This window comes from Carcharodon carcharias, chromosome 3 (assembly GCF_017639515.1).
Source record: "Carcharodon carcharias isolate sCarCar2 chromosome 3, sCarCar2.pri, whole genome shotgun sequence".
Taxonomy (NCBI): domain Eukaryota; kingdom Metazoa; phylum Chordata; class Chondrichthyes; order Lamniformes; family Lamnidae; genus Carcharodon; species Carcharodon carcharias.
This window is the reverse complement of record NC_054469.1, coordinates 8,644,458-8,667,751: the sequence shown is the minus strand read 5'-3', so window position 1 is coordinate 8,667,751 and position 23,294 is coordinate 8,644,458. Positions and strand designations below refer to the sequence as shown.

Below are 23,294 nucleotides of genomic sequence, written 5' to 3'. Positions count from 1 at the left end.
AACATCTCAGGGTCTTTCCTCTACAGCTACATTCTGGCTGATTTCCAAAATTCCTGTAACAAAACTCTTTGCTGTGGGCTCCAGTTTTCACACAGGATACTACATGTCCAAGAGGAGTCACGGTCTGCAATTTAATCAAGGGGTTTGAATGGTAGCAGATATCAGGGTGTGAGTTACAGGCTGGAATCTAAGCGAGCTGGCTTCTCTACTGCAATAAATGTCTTATGTGATATGAGCCATACTGCCAACCTGCACTCCAGCAGTATCAGAGAAACCATGAAATTGCTGGTGTGAGGAACAGGGAGGGACTCACTGAGGCAGAATGGTGAGGTGTACTTTTCTGAAATAGGAATAGGAGCCTTGTTTGGAATAGATGGAACTTTATTCTGCATTGAACCAATCCTCAAGAGGGCAGAGGCTTATGAAAATAAATAAATTACAAGGAAAAAAATAAAGAAGTTGTTTTCAGAAGAGATGACTCAGGGGATCGAACCGATGCTTTGAAGATAGTGAAGAGCTAACATAAGTTAATTCAGGTTAATTTGGCCACAGTGTCAAAAAGCAGGGGCCCAGTTAAATATTAGAAAGGCTGGGGTGGAGGAGGGAAATCAAACGGATAGGTTGCTGGAATAACCAAATGTGGAACGCCATCAGTAGGGGCTATGTTGTGAGTTAAAAGGAACAATGCCGCATATTTCTGGAGAAAGAATGATTGAAGGATATGCAAGAATGCAGGAGCACTGGAATTGCTGGACCAGGATCCATTTACGGCACCTTGCTGTCCAGGCAGTCACATGATGCAATCATGGAGTTGTTGACTAACCGTAGCGATCAGTCTCTATCAGCGAGTCAAGAACAGACCCAGACATAGCGTGAGGGAAACCCCCAGTGGTGGAGAATTTGAGGAACCATAGGTGCAAATTCACCTGTCCCTCCCAAGCAACTCTTATCACCTCATTTCTCAAATTCCTTATATCACATCCCTAAATACTGTTTTCTGAAAGGCAGGAGAGACTGACTAACAATCTTTTCCTGCTCTAAACCACAAGGTGCTGCAGAAAGCTATAAATCAGCTGTAGCCTGTCAGGCAGCATCACTGTGTCCATCAGTTGGATCAGTCAGCAACATATCGAGCATCAGCTGACACCAACATTCTAGGAATAAGAACTTCTATTCGACATGAGTGACAGACAGTTAAACTTCAACAGAATTCAGTGATTCACAAAGGGTTATGTTGGTTAATGTTGTTTCTCTTACCACATTCAATATAATCCCATCTCCTCTAGGCTTCTGATGGAGCAATCTGACTGGCCCATGGAAATATCTCCAATTAACAAAGCCACAGACACTAATTACACTGGACATATAAAGTGCCATCCATTGCCAGCAACTCAGTCCAGTGTGATTACCAAGATATTCTTGGTGCTGGACAGCAGAGGAGGCCTTTCAGTCACTTTGCTTCACCACCTACAGCAGGTAAACATCTAAGATACCTACGGTACTAATGCAAATGGAATACTCGCCACTTGCCTGAATGAGTGCAGCTTCAACAACGTTAAAAGTTCAACACCATCTAGGACAAAGCAGCTCATGCAAAATGCCACGCACCACCTTAAGCATTCACTCCCTCCACCATCAGCCCAATATGGCTGCATACGTTTCATCTACAGGATGCTCTTTTCCAAGGTTACTTTGGCTGCACCTTAGTGATCTCCACAACTTAGAAGAACATCATCTCCCAAGTTCTCCTGTAAGTCACACACCATCCTGACTTGGGTCTCTATTGGAATTCCTTCATTATCAATACCCTGAAATACCTCTACCTAACAGTGCAGTGGAAGCACTTCACCCCAATACCACCATCTCAGGGAAATTAGGGATGGGCAATAAGTGCAGCCTTGCCAGCAACCACCAGATCCAGAAATTAACTTTTAAAAGTTACTGCTTCAGGACATCAAAGTGCTTTACAGCCATAGAGTCATAAAGGTCTACAGCACAGAAAAAGGGCCTTTGGCCCATCCAGTCTGCACCAGTCAAACAAGTACCTAACTATTCTAATCTCATTTTCTAGCACTAGGCCCATAGCCTTGTATACCATGGCATCGCAAGTACATCCAAATGCTTCTTAAATGTTATGAGAATTTCTGCCTCTACCACCCTTTCAGGCAGTGAGCTCCAGATTCCCACCACCCTCTGGGTGAAAAAATTCTTCCTCACATCCCCTTTGAACCTCCTGCCCCTTACCTTAAATCTATGGCCCCTGATAATTGATCCCTCCACTAAAGGGAAAAGTTTCTTCCTGTCTACCTTATCTATGCCCCTCATAATTTTATACACCTCAATCATGTCCTCCCTCAATCTCCTCTGCTCCAGTGAAAATAACCCCAGACTATCTAATCTCTCCTCAGAACTAAAACTCTCCAGCCCAGGCAACATCCTGGTAATTAAGCACATTTGAATTGGTGTCACTGTTCTAATGTAGGCACACAGTTGCACACAGCAAAATCCCACAATCAGCAATGACCAGATAATCTAGTTTAGTGATATTGGTTGAGAGATAAATATTGGCCAGGGCACAAGGGGGAACTCACCTGCTTTTCTTCAAAATACTGCAGGGAATTTTTTTAAGTACATCTGAGAGGGCAGATGGGGCCTCAGTTTAACCCCCTCATTCAAAGGGTGGCAAGGCAGTATTTAAATTCATCAGAGAAGTCACAAACTTGAAAAAAGTGCCCCTTCTCTCCTATCAGGACATACCCGTTTGAAATAAATATCAAGTTTTACCCCCCATCTGGTTGTAAGACGCTCACATACTCTACAATAACAGAAATGCTTGACACACCAGGTTTCCATTTAACCAGGTATGAATTCACAAGGACTTGCTCCCTAGTCTCTCATCTGAATGCCTGCATCAAGGTAAGAAAATAAGTGCTTACTGTTTTCTAATTTCTTTAAGTTGTCCTTGGCTGCATAACTGGCAGGGTGGGAAGGGTGATTCCCAGGGAAGGGGTCGGCAGGGTTTTTGGCTGGTCCACCTGTCTCACCCACCGCCCCCCCCAACCCGCCCCCCGTTTTGGTGGAGGTCGCAAAGGGTTAATGTAAAGCTCACATTTACTGTTCCTTAACCGAGGTTTTGGACACGCTGCGACACCGGGCACCTCGTTTCGATGGCTGAGAGTCGGCAGGGATTTCTCTCCCAGTTCAGCCGGCTGTGTGCCACAGGCTCTGCCTCAGTCACTGGCTACGGAAACAGCTGAAAAACAAACTCAGGGGCCCAATCCACCGCTGAGTTCACCACAGCAAAAGCGGCTGCCCCCAGGGTTGCCGTCAGTCCCCACACCGCCATCTTGACCAGTTGGTTGGCCCCCACCAGTGGAGATGCCCCCTCGGCGTTGGCAGGTGGTGGGCGAGGCTTCTCCTGGAACTGCTTGCGGAGCACGGCATCAGGACGCTGCTGAGATGTTGACATTTGGAAATCCTGGAAGGTGCTGATGGCGATGCTGCAGAGGGAGAAGCGAAATAGTTAACACAAGGTGATTAGTAACCAGGGACAACTAGATTTAGTTCCGAGGTAAAACTCTCGATGACAGACCTCAGCTAATGGACGCAATCCCATCCAGAGTCCTAATGGGGTCTTCAAGCGGAGACTTACTCGAATGATACCATGGATGAGGGTCTTCAGTTATGTAGAGAGACTAGAGAAGCTGGGATTGTTTCTCTTTGAACAGAGAAGATTGAGGGGAGATTTAACAGAGGTTAAAACTGAGGGGTTTTGACCGTGTAAATATGGAGAAACTGTTTCAAGCGGAAGAAGGTTGATAATCAGAGGATACAAATTTAAAATAATTTTCAAACGAGAAGGGATGAGGAGAATTTTTTTTTTTACGCAGTCAGCAAATTACGATGATTTAGGAAGTACTGCTTGAAAGGCTGGTGGGAGCAGACAGACTCCATACCAACTTTAAAAAAGGAATTGAATAAATACCTGAAAAAGGAACATTTTGCAGGGCTTTGAGGCAGTGGGGGTGTGGAACTAATTGGATCACTCTTTTAAAGACAGCCATGATGAGCTGAATGGCCTCCTTTTGTGCTTTGTGACTCTATGACTCAGGTTCTTGGCTCCTAAGGTCCGATTCTCAAGAGCTCTGTGTTTGATTCATGGAGTTGTAAGAAGGGTTGATGCAGTAAAATGCACTACAACTAGATGATTTTGGTTTGTAAACGTGATAGTGTGCATTCCATGTGACAGAACATCAATACTGCACATCCCTTTACTACACTGGGATACAAAAAGGCTACTTGACCCACTTAGCCTCTTTTCTCGGTACATTTTATTGCAACGTTTACAATTTGAATGGCCTTCGTATGTTTTCCTCTTTTACCTTACTTGATGTTAAAAAAAATAATTTTCAACTTTCAGATCTCTGTTCCAAATGTACCTTTTACTAATTCTAAATACATACCCAATGGTCCAACTCCTTGGGGTATTTATAAGTAACATTTTGCTTTTAGCTTCTCTATACAGTGTTTATTAAATTTGTGCATTTTGCTCAGGTCCCACTTTCCACATTGTCAAAACTAAGCTTCTCTAGTCTTTCTCCACAGCTCAGCATTTTTACACTTGTGATCAGTCTTGATTGGTAGGTTAAGAACTCCTGGGAGAGGCAGAAGAAAATTAATCCCGCCAGGTTGCCCACAGGAGGCAAAACAACAACATACATTGCATCTTTAACACTAAAAAGTCCCAGGGCGCTTCACAGCAACATTACCACATAACGTCTGACACCGAGCCTTATAAGGAGATGTTAGGGGAGGTTAGAGAAATTAGGGGAGGTTACTAAAAACTTGGTCAAAGGTTTTTTTTAAGAAATGTCTTCAAGAAGGAGAAGTGGAGAAATACAGAAGGGTTCACAGAGGGAATTTCAGAGTTTAGCAGCTGAAAGCAGGGTTATCAATGGTGGAGTGAAGGAGCGGGGGGTGCGCAAGAGGTCAGAATTGCAGGAGCGCAGAGATCTCTGACAGTTGCAGGGCTGGAGGTGGTTACAGGGATGGATGGTTTCAGCCGATGAGCTGAGGAAGGGGCAGAGTAGGTGATGTGAAGGGGGTCTTGGTGATGGAGGGGATAAGGGAATGGAAGCTCGTCTCAGGGTCAATTAGGGTGCCAAGCTTCTGAACAGTCTGGCTCAGCCTCAACGGTCTGGTTCAGTTCCACAACAGTGTGCTGTAGTAGCCTTTAAAATGCAGTTTTCTTTTAAGGAGGCTTGTTGTTGTTAAATTCACAAAAATTGCTAAGTCAGGGGAAAGAACTTTGTGTTTCTTAAATCAGGGGATCAATAGCTAGTGATGGGGACAGCAGTCCATGACCAGGGTAATTATAGATGGAGCTTAATGGAGTTAATTAAGATAATCAAGTAATAATGTAATGTGACAGTGGGTTAGAGAGTGATCTGATCACAGATTAGCAGAGAGGTCAATAACCGGGGAGCATCAATTTAAAGCAATTGGTAGAAGGATTAAAAGGGAGTTGAGGATTAAGTTTTTCACTCAAAAGATGGTGGGGGTCTGAAACTCTGCCTGAAAGAACCCTCATCGCATTTTAAAAAACACTTGCATATGCACTTGAGGTGCTGCAACCTACTGGGCTACGGGCCAAGAGGATTCCTGGGCTGTAAATCTTTCTATGTTTCCATCCTGTTGGACCCCTTGAATTTACATAACAATTCAATGGCAGACAGCAAGACTCCAATTCAATTCAATTCAATCTTTTTGTGTGGGAGAAGGAAGGGTGTTGCTGACACTAAGCGCACTCTTACAGAATTTAGAAACTGGCTTTTATAATAAGAATTCAGCAAGCTTCACTGGTTTGAAACAGTTCCTGGGAATTCATCACAATGGAGCAGTTTGCTTTTCCAGCAGGTAGTGGGTTAGGTTTCAGCTTCCTGTGTAATGGAGAACAGTGACGTTGGCTATTTAGCAACATCAATGACATTAAGGTTAGATCGATAGAAATCCAGGTCAAATTACACAAACCGGCAAAATTAATGCTTCCCTTTTTTGTGTTAAGCAAAATATACCAAAGAGGATGTAACTGCATCATCAGCTTACAAACAATGACAGTTCAATGACTTAGGAACACGAGATGGTTAACAAGGACAATATTACCTCAGGAACAGCTCAGGTCTGAAGGAATCCTGATGGGACTTATTTCAATATAAGACTCATGACTGAACCGATCCCCAACAGATCAATACAACAATTCACTACTACACCGCTCCCCATCAATAGATCAATACAACAATTCACTACTACACCGCTCCCCATCAATAGATCAATACAACAATTCACTACTACACTGCTCCCCATCAATAGATCAATACAATGATTCACCACTACAGTGCTCCCCATCAATAGAGCAATACAACAATCCACTACTACACTGTTCCCCATCGATAGATCAATACAACAATTCACTACTACACCGCTCCCCATCGATAGATCAATACAACAATTCACTACTACACCGTTCCCCATCGATAGATCAATACAACAATCCACTACTACACTGTTCCCCATCGATAGATCAATACAACAATTCACTACTACACTGTTCCCCATCGATAGATCAATACAACAATTCACTACTACACTGCTCCCCATCAATAGATCAATACAACGATTCACTACTAGTGCTCCCCATCAATAGATCAATACAACAATTCACTACTACACTGCTCCCCATCAATAGATCAATACAATTCACTACTACACTGCTCCCCATCAATAGATCAATACAATTCACTACTACACTGCTCCCCATCAAGAGATCAATACAACAATTCACTACTACACCGCTCCCCATCAATAGATCAATACAATTCACTACTACACTGCTCCCCATCAAGAGATCAATACAACAATTCACTACTACACTGCTCCCCATCAATAGATCAATACAATGATTCACTACTACACTGCTCCCCATCAATAGATCAATACAACGATTCACTACTACACCGCTCCCCATCAATAGATCAATACAATGATTCACTACTACACTGCTCCCCATCAATAGATCAATACAACGATTCACTACTACACCGCTCCCCATCAATAGATCAATGCAACAATTCACTACTACACCGCTCCCCATCAATAGATCAATGCAACTATTCACTACTACACCGCTCCCCATCGATAGATCAATACAACGATTCACTACTAGTGCTCCCCATCAATAGATCAATACAACAATTCACTACTACACTGCTCCCCATCAATAGATCAATACAACGATTTACTACTACACCGCTCCCCATCAATAAATCAATATAACGATTCACTATTACACTGCTCCCCATCAATTGATTAATAAAACAATTACTATATTCTTCCCCACCACTACAGCAAAATTCCTGGTCCCAATCATTGGAACATAGGAATTAGGAGCAGAAGTAGGCCATTTGACCCCTTGAGCCTGCTCCGCCATTCAACTAGATCATGGTTGATCATCTTACCACTCCCCACATATCCCTTGATATCTTTAACATCTCAAAATCCATCAAGCTCTGTCTTTAACATACTCAAATGACAGCGCCTACACCTTCTGGGCTGGAGAATTCCAAAGATTCACCATCCTATGAGTGAAGAAATTCTTCCTCATCTCAGTCCTAAATGGCCTACTCCTTATTCTGAGTCTGTATTCCCTTGTTCTAGACACCCCAGCCTGTGAAAAAATCCTTCCTGCATCTACCATGTCAACCCTCTAAGAATTTATTTTTAAAATTCATTCACGGGATGTGGGCTTCGCTGGCTGGGCCAGCATTTATTGCCCATCCCTAATTACCCTTGAGAAGGTGTTGGTGAGCTGCCTTCTTCAACCGCTGCAGTCCATGTGGTGTAGGTACACCCACAGTGCTGTTAGGAAGGGGTTTTGACCTAGCGACAGTGGAGGAACTGCGATATCTTTTCAAGTCAGGATGATGAGTGACTTGGAGGGGAACATTTTGAAAGCTTTAAAATTTGAAAGCTTCACCTCTCATTCTTCTAAACTCTAGAGGATAATCATTAGATATTGCTCTGGTGGCTCACTAACTTTCCAGGGGAACATGCCTGAGTGGTACAGACATTTCAACACCCCAGATTTAGGGAAGATGCAAGATAGGTGAGGCTGTGAGGAAATAAATAATAAAAAATTGTTAGTGTTCCTGCTCCCAGTCACTATCCTTAGATATCTGCTGGAAATCGCCAAGTGGGAATGTGAGGCAAGTAGTGAACAAGATTCAGTTATAAAAACAAAAAAACTGCGGATGCTGGAAATCCAAAACAAAAACAGAATTACCTGGAAAAACTCAGCAGGTCTGGCAGCATCGGCGGAGAAGAAAAGAGTTGACGTTTCGAGTCCTCATGACCCTTCGACAGAACTTGAGTTCGAGTCCAGGAAAGAGCTGAAATATAAGCTGGTTTAAGGTGTGTGTGTGGGGGGCGGAGAGATAGAGAGACAGAGAGGTGGAGGGGGTTGGTGTGGTTGTAGCGACAAACAAGCAGTGATAGAAGCAGATCATCAAAAGATGTCAACAACAATAGTACAATAGAACACATAGGTGTTAAAGTTAAAGTTGGTGATATTATCTAAACGAATGTGCTAATTAAGAATGGATGGTAGGGCACTCAAGGTATAGCTCTAGTGGGTTTTTTTTTATTTTATGTAATGGAAATAGGTGGGAAAAGGAAAATCTTTATAATTTATTGGGAAAAAAAAGAAGGGGGAAACAGAAAGGGGGTGGGGATGGGGGAGGGGACTCACGACCTAAAGTTGTTGAATTCAATATTCAGTCCGGAAGGCTGTAAAGTCCCTAGTCGGAAGATGAGGTGTTGTTCCTCCAGTTTGCGTTGGGCTTCACTGGAACAATGCAGCAAGCCAAGGACAGACATGTGGGCAAGAGAGCAGGGTGGAGTGTTAAAATGGCAAGCGACAGGGAGGTTTGGGTCATTCTTGCGGACAGACCGCAGGTGTTCTGCAAAGCGGTCGCCCAGTTTACGTTTGGTCTCTCCAATGTAGAGGAGACCACATTGGGAGCAACGAATGCAGTAGACTAAGTTGGGGGAAATGCAAGTGAAATGCTGCTTCACTTGAAAGGAGTGTTTGGGTCCTTGGACGGTGAGGAGAGAGGAAGTGAAGGGGCAGGTGTTGCATCTTTTGCGTGGGCAAGGGGTTGTGCCATACGAGGGGGTTGAGGAGTAGGGGGTGATGGAGGAGTGGACCAGGGTGTCCCGGAGGGAGCGATCCCTACGGAATGCCGATAAGGGGGGTGAAGGGAAGATGTGTTTGGTAGTGGCATCATGCTGGAGTTGGCGGAAATGGCGGAGGATGATCCTTTGAATGCGGAGGCTGGTGGGGTCATAAGTGAGGACAAGGGGGACCCTATCATGTTTCTGGGAGGGAGGAGAAGGAGTGAGGGCGGATGCGCGGGAGATGGGCCGGACACGGTTGAGGGCCCTGTCAACGACCGTGGGTGGAAAACCTCGGTTAAGGAAGAAGGAGGACATGTCAGAGGAACTGTTTTTGAATGTAGCATCATCGGAACAGATGCGACGGAGGCGAAGGAACTGAGAGAATGGGATGGAGTCCTTACAGGAAGTGAGGGCCCCGCATGGGCCCCAGCTATGCCTGTCTCTTTATGGGGTATGTGGAACATTCCTTGTTGCAGTCCTACTCCGGCCCCCTTCCACAACTCTTTCTCCGGTACATCGATGATTACTTTGGTGCTGCTTCATGCTCTCGTCAGGACTTGGAAAAATTTATTAATTTTGCTTCCAATCTCCACCCCTCCATCATTTTCACGTGGTCCATCTCTGACAGTTCCCTTCCCTTCCTTGACCTCTCTGTCTCAATCTCTGGTGATAGACTGTCCACCAATATCCATTACAAACCCACCGACACCCACAGCTATCTCGACTACAGCTCCTCACACCCCACTTCCTGTAAGGACTCCATCCCATTCTCTCAGTTCCTTCGCCTCCGTCGCATCTGTTCCGATGATGCTACATTCAAAAACAGTTCCTCTGACATGTCCTCCTTCTTCCTTAACCGAGGTTTTCCACCCACGGTCGTTGACAGGGCCCTCAACCGTGTCCGGCCCATCTCCCGCGCATCCGCCCTCACTCCTTCTCCTCCCTCCCAGAAACATGATAGGGTCCCCCTTGTCCTCACTTATCACCCCACCAGCCTCCGCATTCAAAGGATCATCCTCCGCCATTTCCGCCAACTCCAGCATGATGCCACTACCAAACACATCTTCCCTTCACCCCCCTTATCGGCATTCCGTAGGGATCGCTCCCTCCGGGACACCCTGGTCCACTCCTCCATCACCCCCTACTCCTCAACCCCCTCGTATGGCACAACCCCTTGCCCACGCAAAAGATGCAACACCTGCCCCTTCACTTCCTCTCTCCTCACCGTCCAAGGACCCAAACACTCCTTTCAAGTGAAGCAGCATTTCACTTGCATTTCCCCCAACTTAGTCTACTGCATTCGTTGCTCCCAATGTGGTCTCCTCTACATTGGAGAGACCAAACGTAAACTGGGCGACCGCTTTGCAGAACACCTGCGGTCTGTCCGCAAGAATGACCCAAACCTCCCTGTCGCTTGCCATTTTAACACTCCACCCTGCTCTCTTGCCCACATGTCTGTCCTTGGCTTGCTGCATTGTTCCAGTGAAGCCCAACGCAAACTGGAGGAACAACACCTCATCTTCCGACTAGGGACTTTACAGCCTTCCGGACTGAATATTGAATTCAACAACTTTAGGTCGTGAGTCCCCTCCCCCATCCCCACCCCCTTTCTGTTTCCCCCTTCTTTTTTTTCCCAATAAATTATAAAGATTTTCCTTTTCCCACCTATTTCCATTATATAAAATAAAAAAAAAAACCCACTAGAGCTATACCTTGAGTGCCCTACCATCCATTCTTAATTAGCACATTCGTTTAGATAATATCACCAACTTTAACTTTAACACCTATGTGTTCTATTGTACTATTGTTGTTGACATCTTTTGATGATCTGCTTCTATCACTGCTTGTTTGTCGCTACAACCACACCAACCCCCTCCACCTCTCTGTCTCTCTATCTCTCCGCCCCCCACACACACACCTTAAACCAGCTTATATTTCAGCTCTTTCCTGGACTCGAACTCAAGTTCTGTCGAAGGGTCATGAGGACTCGAAACGTCAACTCTTTTCTTCTCCGCCGATGCTGCCAGACCTGCTGAGTTTTTCCAGGTAATTCTGTTTTTGTTTAAGATTCAGTTATACCCTGCCTACACTCACTAACACTGGTCAATTAGGCAAACTCGCAGCAGATCCAGCCTCCAAAAGTAGGAATCAGCAATTGGAGATGAAATGCAATTTGCTTTTTTGTTCAATTTATTCCTCACCATTTTCTCTTCCTCCACCAAACAGATTAAATATGGTCAATGCGCAGAATTCAAACACCTGATGTGTTATAATAGACTGCGTTTCCCAAGTTTATTCTGCTGACTCAGCAGTGACAGGCTGGATGCTCAGCAACATCCCAGTTATTAGCACACTGTGAAGGTGAAGCTGCAGCAGGGGAGTGTGCTGTAGTGCAGTGTGGAAGGAGATTAGATAGTAGTGAAAGAAAGAACGAGAGAAGACACAATGAACGAAGCTCGCAGTGAACGAAGCTGAATAAATGAAGAGGCTGAATCAGCCAAGTCAACCATCATCGCGGTCTGGCCCTTATCCAACTAATTTTCTTATTACAATACTCTGCCTAAGATTGCACGCAGATACAGCCGGACCAAAAAATACACAATTAGCTTCGCTGGTCATTCTGCATTGGGCTGATCTCAGCCAGCAGTTGCTACGGTTAAGTCTCTGCGCTAGGAGGAGAAAAGACTTAACAGGCGAGGATCATTATCCAGTGTTTCTTGTTTCTGCAACACAAGATGTTGTGTTCTGAGTATTAAACAGATTGTCGACAATCACACACTAGCAATGGTTGCTTGGTCAACACCTTTGAAACCCTATCCAGCAGGAGACAGCACCTTTGATGAAAGGAGGAGAAAAGAGGTTTTTTTTTAAATTTGAAAATACACACACAAACTTATTGGTACAAAAGGTTGTTTGACTCCTCACCCGTGTGTCAGGGCAGGCTCCTCCACCAGACACAATGTCTAAGTCCGCTCCCTTGCTCTATCCCAGAATATTTCAGTACTTTTCTTGTAATGAACTCCTCACCAATACACATATAAAAATGAATTCTAATATAACCATTCGATCCATCATGCCTTTGTCAGCTCTTTTTAAGAGCAATCCAAATATTTTCACTCCCCCTGCTCTTGCCCTGTAGCCCTGCGATTTTTGTCATTGTTAGTATTTATCCAATTCCCTTTCGAAAGTGACAATTGAATCTACTTCCACTGCCCTTTCAGGCAGCACGTTCCAGATCACAACAACTCACCGAGTAAAAACATTCTCATCTAAAATGATGCTGTGTGAAATAAAATCCGAATATGAATTCTGAGTTGAACAACTGACTCTCTGACCAAGTTCATGAGATAAACAGATACGAAGGAGTCTATTTGGGTCAGGACTACTCAGCTCCAGGCCTCATCACAGCCTTGATTCACAATTGAATCTAGAGGGGAGGTGACACATTAGCTGCCCTTGAGATCAAAACCGAGAGTGGCACAAAGCAGCCCTTGTAAAACTGAACTCAGTGGAGGTAAAAGGGTTGGAGTCATAACTGACTCAAAGGGAGATGGCCATACTTGTCAGAGGCCAGTCATAACAGCCCCAAGACATCAATGTAGGATATCGTTTGGGAAATGTTCTTGGCCCAATCATCTCCAGCTTCTTTACCCATAAGCTTCCCTCCATTATAATCTTTTATTTGGTACCAGTGGTGCTGCCACTGTGCATCGGTGCTGGAGGGGGTGAATGTTAATGGATGGGGTGCCAATCAAGCAGGCTGCTTTGTTCTAGATGGTGTCAAACTCCTTGACTGTTGTTGGAGCTGCACTCATCCAGGCAAGTGGACAGTATACCATTACACACCTGACTTGTGTCCTGTAGATGGTGGACAGGCTTTGGGGAGTCAGGAGGTGAGTTACTCACCGCAGGATTCCTGGCCTCTGACCTGCTCTTGTAGCCACATTATTTATATGGCTAGTCCAGTTCAGTTTCTGGTCAATGGTAACCCCTAGGATATTGATAGCTAAGGTTCAGCGATGGTAATGCCATTGAATGTCAAGCAGCAATGCTTAGATTCTCTCTTGTTGGAGATGGTCATTGCCTGGCACTTGTGTGGCACAAATGTTACTTGTCACTTGTCAGCTCAAGCCTGGATATTGTCCAGCTCTTGCTGCATTTGAACATGGACTGCTTCAGTAGCTGAGGAGTCGTGAATGGTGCTGAACGCTGTGCAATCATCAGCGAACATCCCCACTTCGGACCTTATGATGGAAGGAAGATCACTGATGAAGCAGCTGAAGGTGGTTGAGCCAAGGACACTACCCTGAGGAACTCCTGCAGTGATGTCCTGGAGTTGAGCTGACTGACCTCCAACAGCCACAACCATCTTCCTCTGTGCTAGGTATGACTCCAATCGGTGGAAAGTTATCCCCCTAATTTCCATTGACTCCAGTTTTGCTAGGGCTCCTCGATGTCACACCTGGTCAAATGCTGCCTTGATGTCAAAGGCAGGCACTCTCACCTCACCTCTGGAGACTAGCTCTCTTGTCCATGTCTGAACCAAGGCTGTAATGAGGTCAAGGGCTGAGTGGCCCTGGCGGAACCCAAACTAGGCGTCAGTGAGCAGGTTATGGCTAAGGAAATGATGCTTGATAGCACTGTTGATGACCCCTTCCATTACTTTACTGATGATCGGAAGTAGTCTGATGGGGTGGTAATTGGCCGGGTTGGATTTGTACTGATTTGTGTGTACAGGACATACCTGGGCAATTTTCCACATAGCCAGATTGATGCCAGTGTTGTAGCTGTACTGGAAAAGCATGACTAGGGGCGCGTCAAGTCTTCAGTACTATTGTCGGAATTTTGTCAGTGTCCTTAGCCTTTGCAGTATCCAATGCCTTCAGTCGTTTCTTGATATCACGTGGAGTGAATTGAATTGGCTGAAGACTGGCATCTGTGATGCTGGGGACCTCCGGAGGAGGCCAAGATGGATCATCCACTCGGCACTTCTGGCTGAAGATTGTTGCAAATGCTTCAGCTTTATCTTTTGCACTGATGTGCTGGGCTCCCCCTCATTGAGCATGGAGATATTCGAGGAGCCTCCTCCTCCAGTGAGCTGGTTAATTGTCCACCACCATTCATGATTGGATGTGGCAGGACTACAGAGCTTAGATCTGATCCATTAGTTGTGGAATTGCTTAGCCCTGTCTATCACTTGCTACTTATGCTGTTTGCACACAAGTCCTGTGTTATAGCTTCGCCAGGTTAATACCTCACTTTTAGGTATGCCTGATGCTGCTCCTGGCATGCCCTCCTGCACCATTCATTGCACCATAGTTGATCCCCTGGCTTAGTGGTAATGGTAGAGTGGGAGATATGCCATGAGGTTATAGACTATTGGTTGAGTGCAATTCTGCTGCTACTAATGGCCCAACACTGCCTCTTGGTTGCCCAGTCTTGAGTTGTTGGATCTGTTCAAAATCTATCCCATTAGGCACAATGGTAGTGCCACACAACACGATGGAGGGTATCCTCAATGTGAAGGCGGGACTTCGTCTCCACAAGGATTGTGCAGTGGTCACTCCTACCAATACTGTCATGGACACATGCATCTGTGGCAGGCAGATGGTGAGGCTGAGGTCAAATTTGTTTTTCCCTCTTTCTGGTTCCCTCACGACCTGCCGCAGACCCAGTCTAGCAGCTATGTCGTTTAGGACTCGGCCAGCAGTGGTGCTACCGAGCTACTCTTGGTGAAGAACATTGAAGTGCTCCATCCAGATTACATTCTGCACCCTTGCCACCCTCAGTGTTTCCTCCAAGTGATGTTCAACATGATGAATCATACCTTACAGACAATGCCCCAGACACCACCACCACTGATTCATCAGCTAAGGGGGCTGGTACATAGTAATCAGCAGATTTCCTTATCCATGCTTGATCTGATGCCATGAGATTTCATGGGGTCCGGAGTTGATGTTGAGGACTCCCAACACAACTCCCTCCCGACGGTGTATACCACTGTGAAGCCACCTCTGCTGGGTGTGTCCTACTGGTGGGACAGGACATACCCACGAATGGTGATGGTGGTGTCTGGGGCATTGTCTGTAAGGTATGATTCCATGAGTATGACTATGTCAGGCTGTTGCTTTACTACTCCGTGAGACAACCCTCCCAATTTTGGCAGTAGCCCCTAGATTTGCAAAGTTTGCCATTGTCATTTCCAGTGCCTAGGTCAATGCTGGGTGGTCCGTCCAGTTTCATTCCTTTCAGGATTTTTAGTGGTTTGATACAACTGAGTGACTTGCCATTTTCAGAGGGCATTTAAGAGTCAATCATATTGCTGTGGGTCTGGTCACATGTAGGCCAGACCAGGTAAGGACAGCAGATTTCCTTCCCTAAAGGACATTAGTGAACCAGATGAGTTTTTACGACAATCAACAATGGTTTCATCAAACTCCACAATCTGCCATGGTGGGATTCGAACCTGGGTCCTCTGAGCATTACCCGGAGTCTCTGGATTGCTAATCCAGTGACAATACTACTACGCCACCACCTCCCCTATGTGGAGGTCTGGAATGGATTCTTCACTAATGATGTACAACATTCACCTCCATTCACAAAGCCTCTGATATTGAGGGTGGCCATGTTAGCTTACAACAGGACCTGGCTGCTTAACATCCAGACTGGGCTAATGAGTGACAGATAAAATTAGCACCAAGTGAATTTTGCATAACAATCATCACCCACAAGACCATTGCCCAGGCATCTGCCCCCAACCTACAAAACCACTAATTATCAGGTCCCCAACCACCAAAGTACAAGGGGAAGAAGCTGACCTGGAATTGCCAAATTAACTCCATGGCAACATGAACGAGGCAGAGGCTTGGTGCTGTGTAATGAATGGCTCAGGCTCTAACTCCTCAAAGCATATCCACCATCTACAAGGTTCCAGTGCCAATACTTAACCTTAGAACCATAGAACACTACAGAAAAACAGGCCATTCGGCCCTTCTAGTCTGTGCCGAAATATTATTCCGCTAGTCCCATTGACCTGCACCAGTGCATAACCCTTCAGACCTCTCCCATCCATGTATCTATCCAATTTATTCTTAAAACTTAAGAGTGAGCCCACATTTACCACGTCAGATGGTAGTTCGTTCCACACTCTCACCACTCTGAGTGAAGAAGTTCCCCCTAAACCTTTCCCCTTTCACCCTAAAGCCATGTCCTCTCTTGTTTATATCTCCTAATCTAAGTGGAAAGAGCCTACTCGCATTTGCTCTATCTATACGCCTCATAATTTTGTAAACTTCTATCAAATCTCCCCTCATTCTTCTACCCTCCAAGGAATAAAGTCCTAACCTGTTTAATCTTTCCCTGTAACTCAAATCCTGAAGACCCGGCAACATCCTAGTAAATCTTCTCTGCACTCTCTCAATCTTACTGATATCCTTCCTGTAGTTAGGCGACCAGAACTGCACACAATACTCCAAAGTTAGCCTCACCAATGTCTTATACAACCTCACCATAACATCCCAACTCCTATACTCAATACTTTGATTTATGAAGGCCAGTATACCAAAAGCTTTCTTTACAACCCTGTCTACCTGTGACGCCACTTTCAGGGAATTATGTATCTGAACTCCCAGATCCCTTTGTTCCTCCACACTCCTCAGTGCCCTACCATTTACTGTGTATGTCCTACACTGGTTTGTCCTTCCAAAATGCAACACCTCACACTTTTCCACATTAAATTCCATCTGCCATTTTCTGGACCATTTTTCCAGTTGGTCCAGATCTCTCTGCAAGCTTTGAAAGCCTTCCTCGCTATCCACAACGCCTCCAATCTTAGTGTCATCAGCAAACTTGCTGATCCAATCTACCACATTATCATCCAGATCATTGATATAGACAACAAACAATGGTCCCAGCACAGATCCCTGAGGCACACCACTAGTCACAGGCCTCCAGTCTGAGAAGCAATCATCCACTACCACTCTCTGTCTTCTCCCACACAGCTAATTTCGAATCCAGTTTATAACCTCCCCATGGATACCAAGTGTCTGAACCTTCTGAACTAACCTCCCATGTGGGACCTTGTCAAAGGCCTTACTAAAGTCCATGTAGACAACATCCACAGCCTTTCCTTCATCTACTTTCTTGGTAACCTCCTCGAAAAACTCTATAAGGTTCGTTAAACACGACCTACCACGCACAAAGCCATGCTGACTATCCTTAATCAGCCCTTGGCTGTCCAAATAATTATATATCCGATCTCTCAGAACACCTTCCAATAATTTACCTACTACTGACGTCAGGCTCACTGGCCTGCAATTACCTGGTTTACTTTTGGAGCCTTTTTTAAACAACTGAACAACATGAGCTACCCTCCAATCCTCCGGCACCTCACCCGTGGCTAAGGACATTCTAAATATTTCTGCCAGGGCCCCTGTAATTTCTACACTAGTCTCGCTCAAGGTCTGAGGGAATATCATGTCAGACCCGGGGGATTTATCTACCTTTATTCGCTGTAAGGCAGCAAGCACCTCCTCCTCTTTAATCTCTATATGTTCCATGAAACTACTGCTTGTTTCCCTTCCTTCCTTATACACAATGTCAGTTTCCTGAGTAAATACTGATGCAAACAAACTGTTTAAGGTCTCCCCCATCTCGTGAGGCTCCACACATAGACAACCACTCTGATCTTCAAGGGGACCAATTGTGTCCCTTACTATCCTTTTACTCTTAATATACTTGTAGAAACCCTTCGGGTTTACCTTCACATTATCTGCCAAAGCAACCTCATGTCGTCTTTTTGCCTTCCTGATTTCCTTCTTTAGTATTTTCTTACATTTTCTATACTCTACAACTTATGCCAATCCACTCTTCCTAGATCCTTTCTCATTTCCACAAAATTGGCCTTTCTCCAATTTAGAATCTCAACTCGAGGACCAGACCTATCCTTATCCATAATTAACTTAAAACTAATGACATTGTGGTCACTGGACCCAAAATGTTCGCCTACACATACTTCTGTCACCTGACCTGTCTCGTTCCCTAATAGGAGATCTAGTATTGCATCCTCTCTCATGGGTACCTCTATATATTGATTTAGAAAACTCTCCTGAACACATTTGACAAACTCCAAGCCATCCAGCCCTTTTACAGTATGGGAGTCCCAGTCAATATGTGGAAAGATAAAATCTCCTACTATCACAACTTTCTGTTTCTTACATCGGTCTGCTATCTCTCTACGGATTTGCTCCTCCAATTCTCTCTGGCTATTGGGCAGTCTATAATACAACCCTATTAGTGTGGTCACACCTTTCCCATTCCTCAGCTCCACCCATATGGCCTCTGTAGACGAGCCCTCCGGGCTGTCCTGTCTACGCACAGCTGTGATAGTTTCCCTGACTAGTAATGCCACTCCTCCCCCTTTCATCCCTCCCCCTCTATCACATCTGAAACAACGGAACCCCGGAACATTGAGCTGCCAGTCCTGCCTCTCCTGCAACCAAGTCTCACTAATAGCAATAATGTTGTATTCCCAAGTGCAAATCCACGCCCTAAGCTCATCTGCCTTTCCGACAATACTCCTTGCATTGAAATAGAGAACATTTCTATCATGTACAAACCTTTGATTTCTGTCTATACAAGCATTCCTCGCTTGACCTTTATCCTCCTCCACCTCACTATCTGCTCTAACACTCTGGTTCCCCTCCCCCTGCAAATCTAGTTTAAACGCCCCGGAGCAGCACTAGCAAACCTACCCGCAAGGATGTTAGTCCCCTCCAGTTCAGGTGCAAACCGTCCCATCAGAACAGGTCCCGCTTTCCCTGAAACAGAGCCCAATTGTCCAGAAACATGAAGCCCTCCCTCCTGTACCATCTCCTTAGCCACGTATTTAGCTGCATTATCCTCCTAGTTCTAACCTCACTAGCATGTGGCACGGGTAGCACTCCTGAGATCGCAACCCTGGAGGTTCTGTCCTTCAACTTTGCACCTAACTCCCTAAACTCTCTTTGCAGGACCTCCTCCTCCTACCTATCCACCTCATTGGTCCCTACATGGACATCTGGCTGCTCACCCTCCCTCCTGAGAATACTGAGAACTCGATCCGAGATATCGCGGACCCTGGCACCAGGGAGGCAACAGACCATCCGGGATTCTCGATCTCTCCCCCAGAACCTCTTATTTGTCACTCTAACTATCGAATCCCCTATCCCCTTGGTTCAATGCACCAATAGGCACGGATGCACAAACAATAATTTGTGTTTATATAGTGCCTTTAACATAATAAAACATCCCAAGATGCTTCACAGGATCATTTATGAAGCAAAACTTGTTACTTAGCAACATCATGGAGATATCAGGACAAATGGCCAATACCTTGATCAAACAGGTAGGTTTTTGGAGTGTCTTAAAGGAGGAAGAAGAGATAGATGGATTTAAGGACAGAATTTCCGAGCTCAAACCTAGACAACTGAAAAAACTGGTATCAATAGTGGCACAATAAAATTGGGGATGCTCGATAGGCTAGAATTAGTTATAAAAATTGAAGCGTTGCTTGACCGGGAACTTGGGTCAGCAAGCACAGGGGTGATAGGAGTACGGGGCTTGGTGCGAGTAAGGACATGGGCAGCAGAGTTTTGGATGACCTCGAGATTGGGGAGGGAAGAACGTAGGAGGCTGGTCAGGACTGGTCAAGTCTAGATAGAACAAAGACACAAGAGGGTTTCAGCAACAGATGAGCTGAGGCGGTTGGTGGGGGTGGGGCAGGGTGCAGAGAGAGGCTATGTTGCAAATGTAGAAACAAGCATGGACAGCAGTTCATTCTGGGTCGAATGTGGCATCAAGGTTGCAAACAGTCTGGCTCAACTTCAGGATGGAGTCGATGGCTAGGAAACAGGCATTGGAGCAGGGACTGAAGACAATGGCTTCCTTTTCCTAATATTTAATTGGTGGAAATTTGTGCTCATCCAATGCTGGGTGTCAGATAAGTCACCTGATAATTTAGCAACAGTGGAGGAGTTAAGAGGTGGTGGAGGGTGTCGTCAACAAACATGTGAAAACTAAAACTGTGTTTTCTGTTGGTGTCACAGCAGCACATGGATGATATAGCGCCTTCCACAGCCACTGAACATCCCAAAGTGTTTTACTGCAAATGAAGTACTTCTAAAATGTAGTCATTATTGTAATGCAGGAAGCACAGCAGCCAATTTACACACAGTAAGCTCCCACAAAGAACAATGTGATAATGACCAGCTCATCTGTTTTTGTGATGTTGATTGAGGGATAAATATTGGCCAGGACATTGAAGAAATAGGAGAAGCCAAAGATAGGTCTTTGGGGGAACACCAAAGGTAATAGTGCAAGAGCAGGAAAAGAATGTATTGCAGGTAATACTATGGCCATGATTAAATAGGTCAGAATGGAACTAGGAGAGAGCAGTCCCACCTAGCTGGATGACAGTGGAGAGGCGTTGAAGGAGGATGGTGTGGTCAACCATGTCAAAGGCTGCAGACAGGTCGAGTAAAACAAAGAGGGAAAGTTTCCATTTGTCACAATCATAGAGGATGTCATTTGTGATTTTGATGAGAGCCGTTTTGGTGCTGTGACAAGGGTGGAAACCTGATTGGAGGTTTTCAAATATTCACACACATTGATGAAAGAGAAGTCTTGCCTTTTGTGTAGCTGAAGTGCTGCTTGTTTTGCAAGCTCTGGGGGTGGGTAGTGGGAAAAGAGCTCCTCCGCTTTGATGATCAGCACCTCATAAGGAAGGTCCTGCGGTATTTTGGACAGTAGCTGATGGACACTGGCCATGTCACAGTCACACCTCAGTACTTCTTTCTCCCTGTGCAACACAATCTGAAACAAGGCAGGCGATCAGTCATTTTCATGGCTGTGTCTTCACAATTGACACAATCTGCCCTGTCTGAACTTCCACTGGGTCAATTAGGAAAGTAACCAGGAAGTCTTGTTCCATTCACTCTCAGCTTGGGCTTCGGTTTATAAATCATTATGGAGGGGGACAATTACTCAGCCCATCCTTGTGCACCCATTTAGGAAGACTCGGGTCCGTCCACTGCAGCATCCAACTGGTTCAATGATCTCAGGATTGTTCCACATTGCCCCCTGCTCCCATCCTCCTCCCCACCATGCTATTCATCTCATTTCCAGCCTCCTTAAAGAGATGCACCATTTCCCACTCTCTGGCAAGGATTCCCAATACTCAAGAAGCTGGACACCAACCGGGACAAAGCAGCGCACTTAATTGGCACCCCATCCACGACCTCCAACATTCACTCCCTCCACCACCGACGCACAGAATCTTCAAGATTATGGAAAGGTTTGATGGATAGATGTAGAGCAGATGTTTCCACTTTTTGGGGAGCCCAGAACTAGGAGGCATATATTTAAAACATAAGTCCATTTGGAATTCAGGAGAAACTTTTTTAATTAAGAGATTGATTAGAATGTGGAACTTGTTACCACATGGGGTAGTTGAGGTGAATAGTACATTTTGGCCTCCACATTTAAGAAACGATATACTTGCATTAGAGGCAGTACAGTGAAGGGTCACTAAACTAGTGCCTGGGATGAGTGGCTGAGTATGTGGAGCTGAGAAGAATGAGAGGCCTACAAAATTTTAGGTTTCATTGAAACTGAAAAAAGAGGGTTTGAAAGGGTGGCTGCTTAGAATTTGTTTCCGCTGGTCAGGGAGTCTAAAACACGGGGGCAAAGTCTCAGGATAAGGGGCAATCATTTAGGACTGAGGTGAGGAGAAACTACTTCTTCAAAAGGTTGTGAATCTTAGGAATTCTCTACCCCAGAGGGTTGTGGATGCTCCCTCATTGAATACATTAAAGGCTGGGATGGGAAGATTTTTTGATCCCTCAGGAATTAAGGGGTGTTGGGAAGTGGGCAGGAAAATGGAGATGAAGCCCAAGGTCAGCCACGATCATACTGATGGTAGAGCAGGATTGACGGGCCACGAGGTCTACTTATGCTCCTGTTTCTTGTGTTCCTGATGTGTTTAAGGAGAAGGCAACATACGGAATAATCGAAGGCTGTGCTGATAAGGTGAGATGTAGAGTATTGTTTACTTATTCATGGGATGTGAGCATCGCTGGCTGGGCCAGCAGTTATTGCCCATCCCTAATTGCCCTTGAGGAGGTGGTGGTGAGCTGCCTTCTTGAACCGCTGTGGTCCATATGGTATAGGTACACGCCAAGGTGCTGTTAGAAAGGGAGTTCCAGGTGTTTGACCAAGTGACAGTGAAGAATGCCTCCTAGTTCTGGGCTCCCCAAAAAGTGGAAACATCTGCTCTCCATCTACCCATCAAACCTTTTCGTAATCTTAAAGATTCTGTGTCAGTGGTGGAGGGAGTGAATGTTGGAGGTGGTGGAGGGAGTGAATGTTGGAGGTGGTGAATGGGGTGTCAATTAAGTGGGCTGCTTTGTCCTGGTTAGCAATATTCAAGTCAGGATAGTGTATGGCTTGGAGGGGAACTTGCAGGTGGTGGTGACCCAATGCATTCGCTGCTCTTGTCATTCTAGGTGATAGAGGTCACAAGTTTGGAAGGTGCTGCCAAAGGAGCCTTGGTGAGTTGCTGCAGTGCATCTTGTAGATGGTACACACTGCTGCCATTGTGTGTCGGTGGTAGAGGAAGTGAATGTTTAAGGTGGTGGATGGGGTGCCAATCAAGTGGGCTGCTTTGTCCTGGATGGTGTCATGCTTCTTGAGTGTTGTTGGAGCTGCACTCATCCAGGCAAGTGGAGAGTATTCCATCACACTCTTGACTTGTACCTTGTAGATGGTGGGCAGGCTTTGGGGAGTCAGGTGGTGAGTTACTCTCTGCAAAAGTCCCAGCCTCTGACCTGCTCTTGTAGCCACAATATTTATATGGCTGGTCCAGTTCAGTTTCTGATCGATGGTAATCCCCAGGATGTTGACAGTGGGGCATTCAGCAATGGTAATGGTTTTGAATATCAAGGACAGATGGTTAGATTCTCTCTTGTTGGATATGGTCATTGCCTGACACTTGTGTGGCATGAATGTTATTTGCCACTTACCAGCCC

General features: G+C 45.4%; 1 protein-coding gene across 4 annotated transcripts in view; it reads right to left on the bottom strand.

The window, feature by feature from the left end:
- zgc:63863 (uncharacterized protein LOC393372 homolog) overlaps positions 1 to 23,294 on the bottom strand; it is a 236,247-nt gene that overhangs the window by 8,871 nt on the left and 204,082 nt on the right. Inside the window, exons 7-9 of one of the 4 annotated variants that reach the window (XR_005942641.1) lie at positions 20,897 to 21,081; positions 3,593 to 3,718; positions 3,361 to 3,500 (exon numbers count right to left, since the gene is read on the bottom strand). Coding sequence is in view for 1 of the 4 variants with exons in the window: in XM_041184556.1 (XP_041040490.1) it covers positions 3,242 to 3,500; positions 20,897 to 21,081 (444 nt within the window). In the remaining 3 variants the exon portion in view is untranslated. Of the gene's footprint in view, positions 1 to 2,322; positions 3,501 to 3,592; positions 3,719 to 20,896; positions 21,082 to 23,294 lie in introns of those variants that run through there. The other 3 variants (XR_005942639.1, XR_005942640.1, XM_041184556.1) reach the window with 3 other exon arrangements.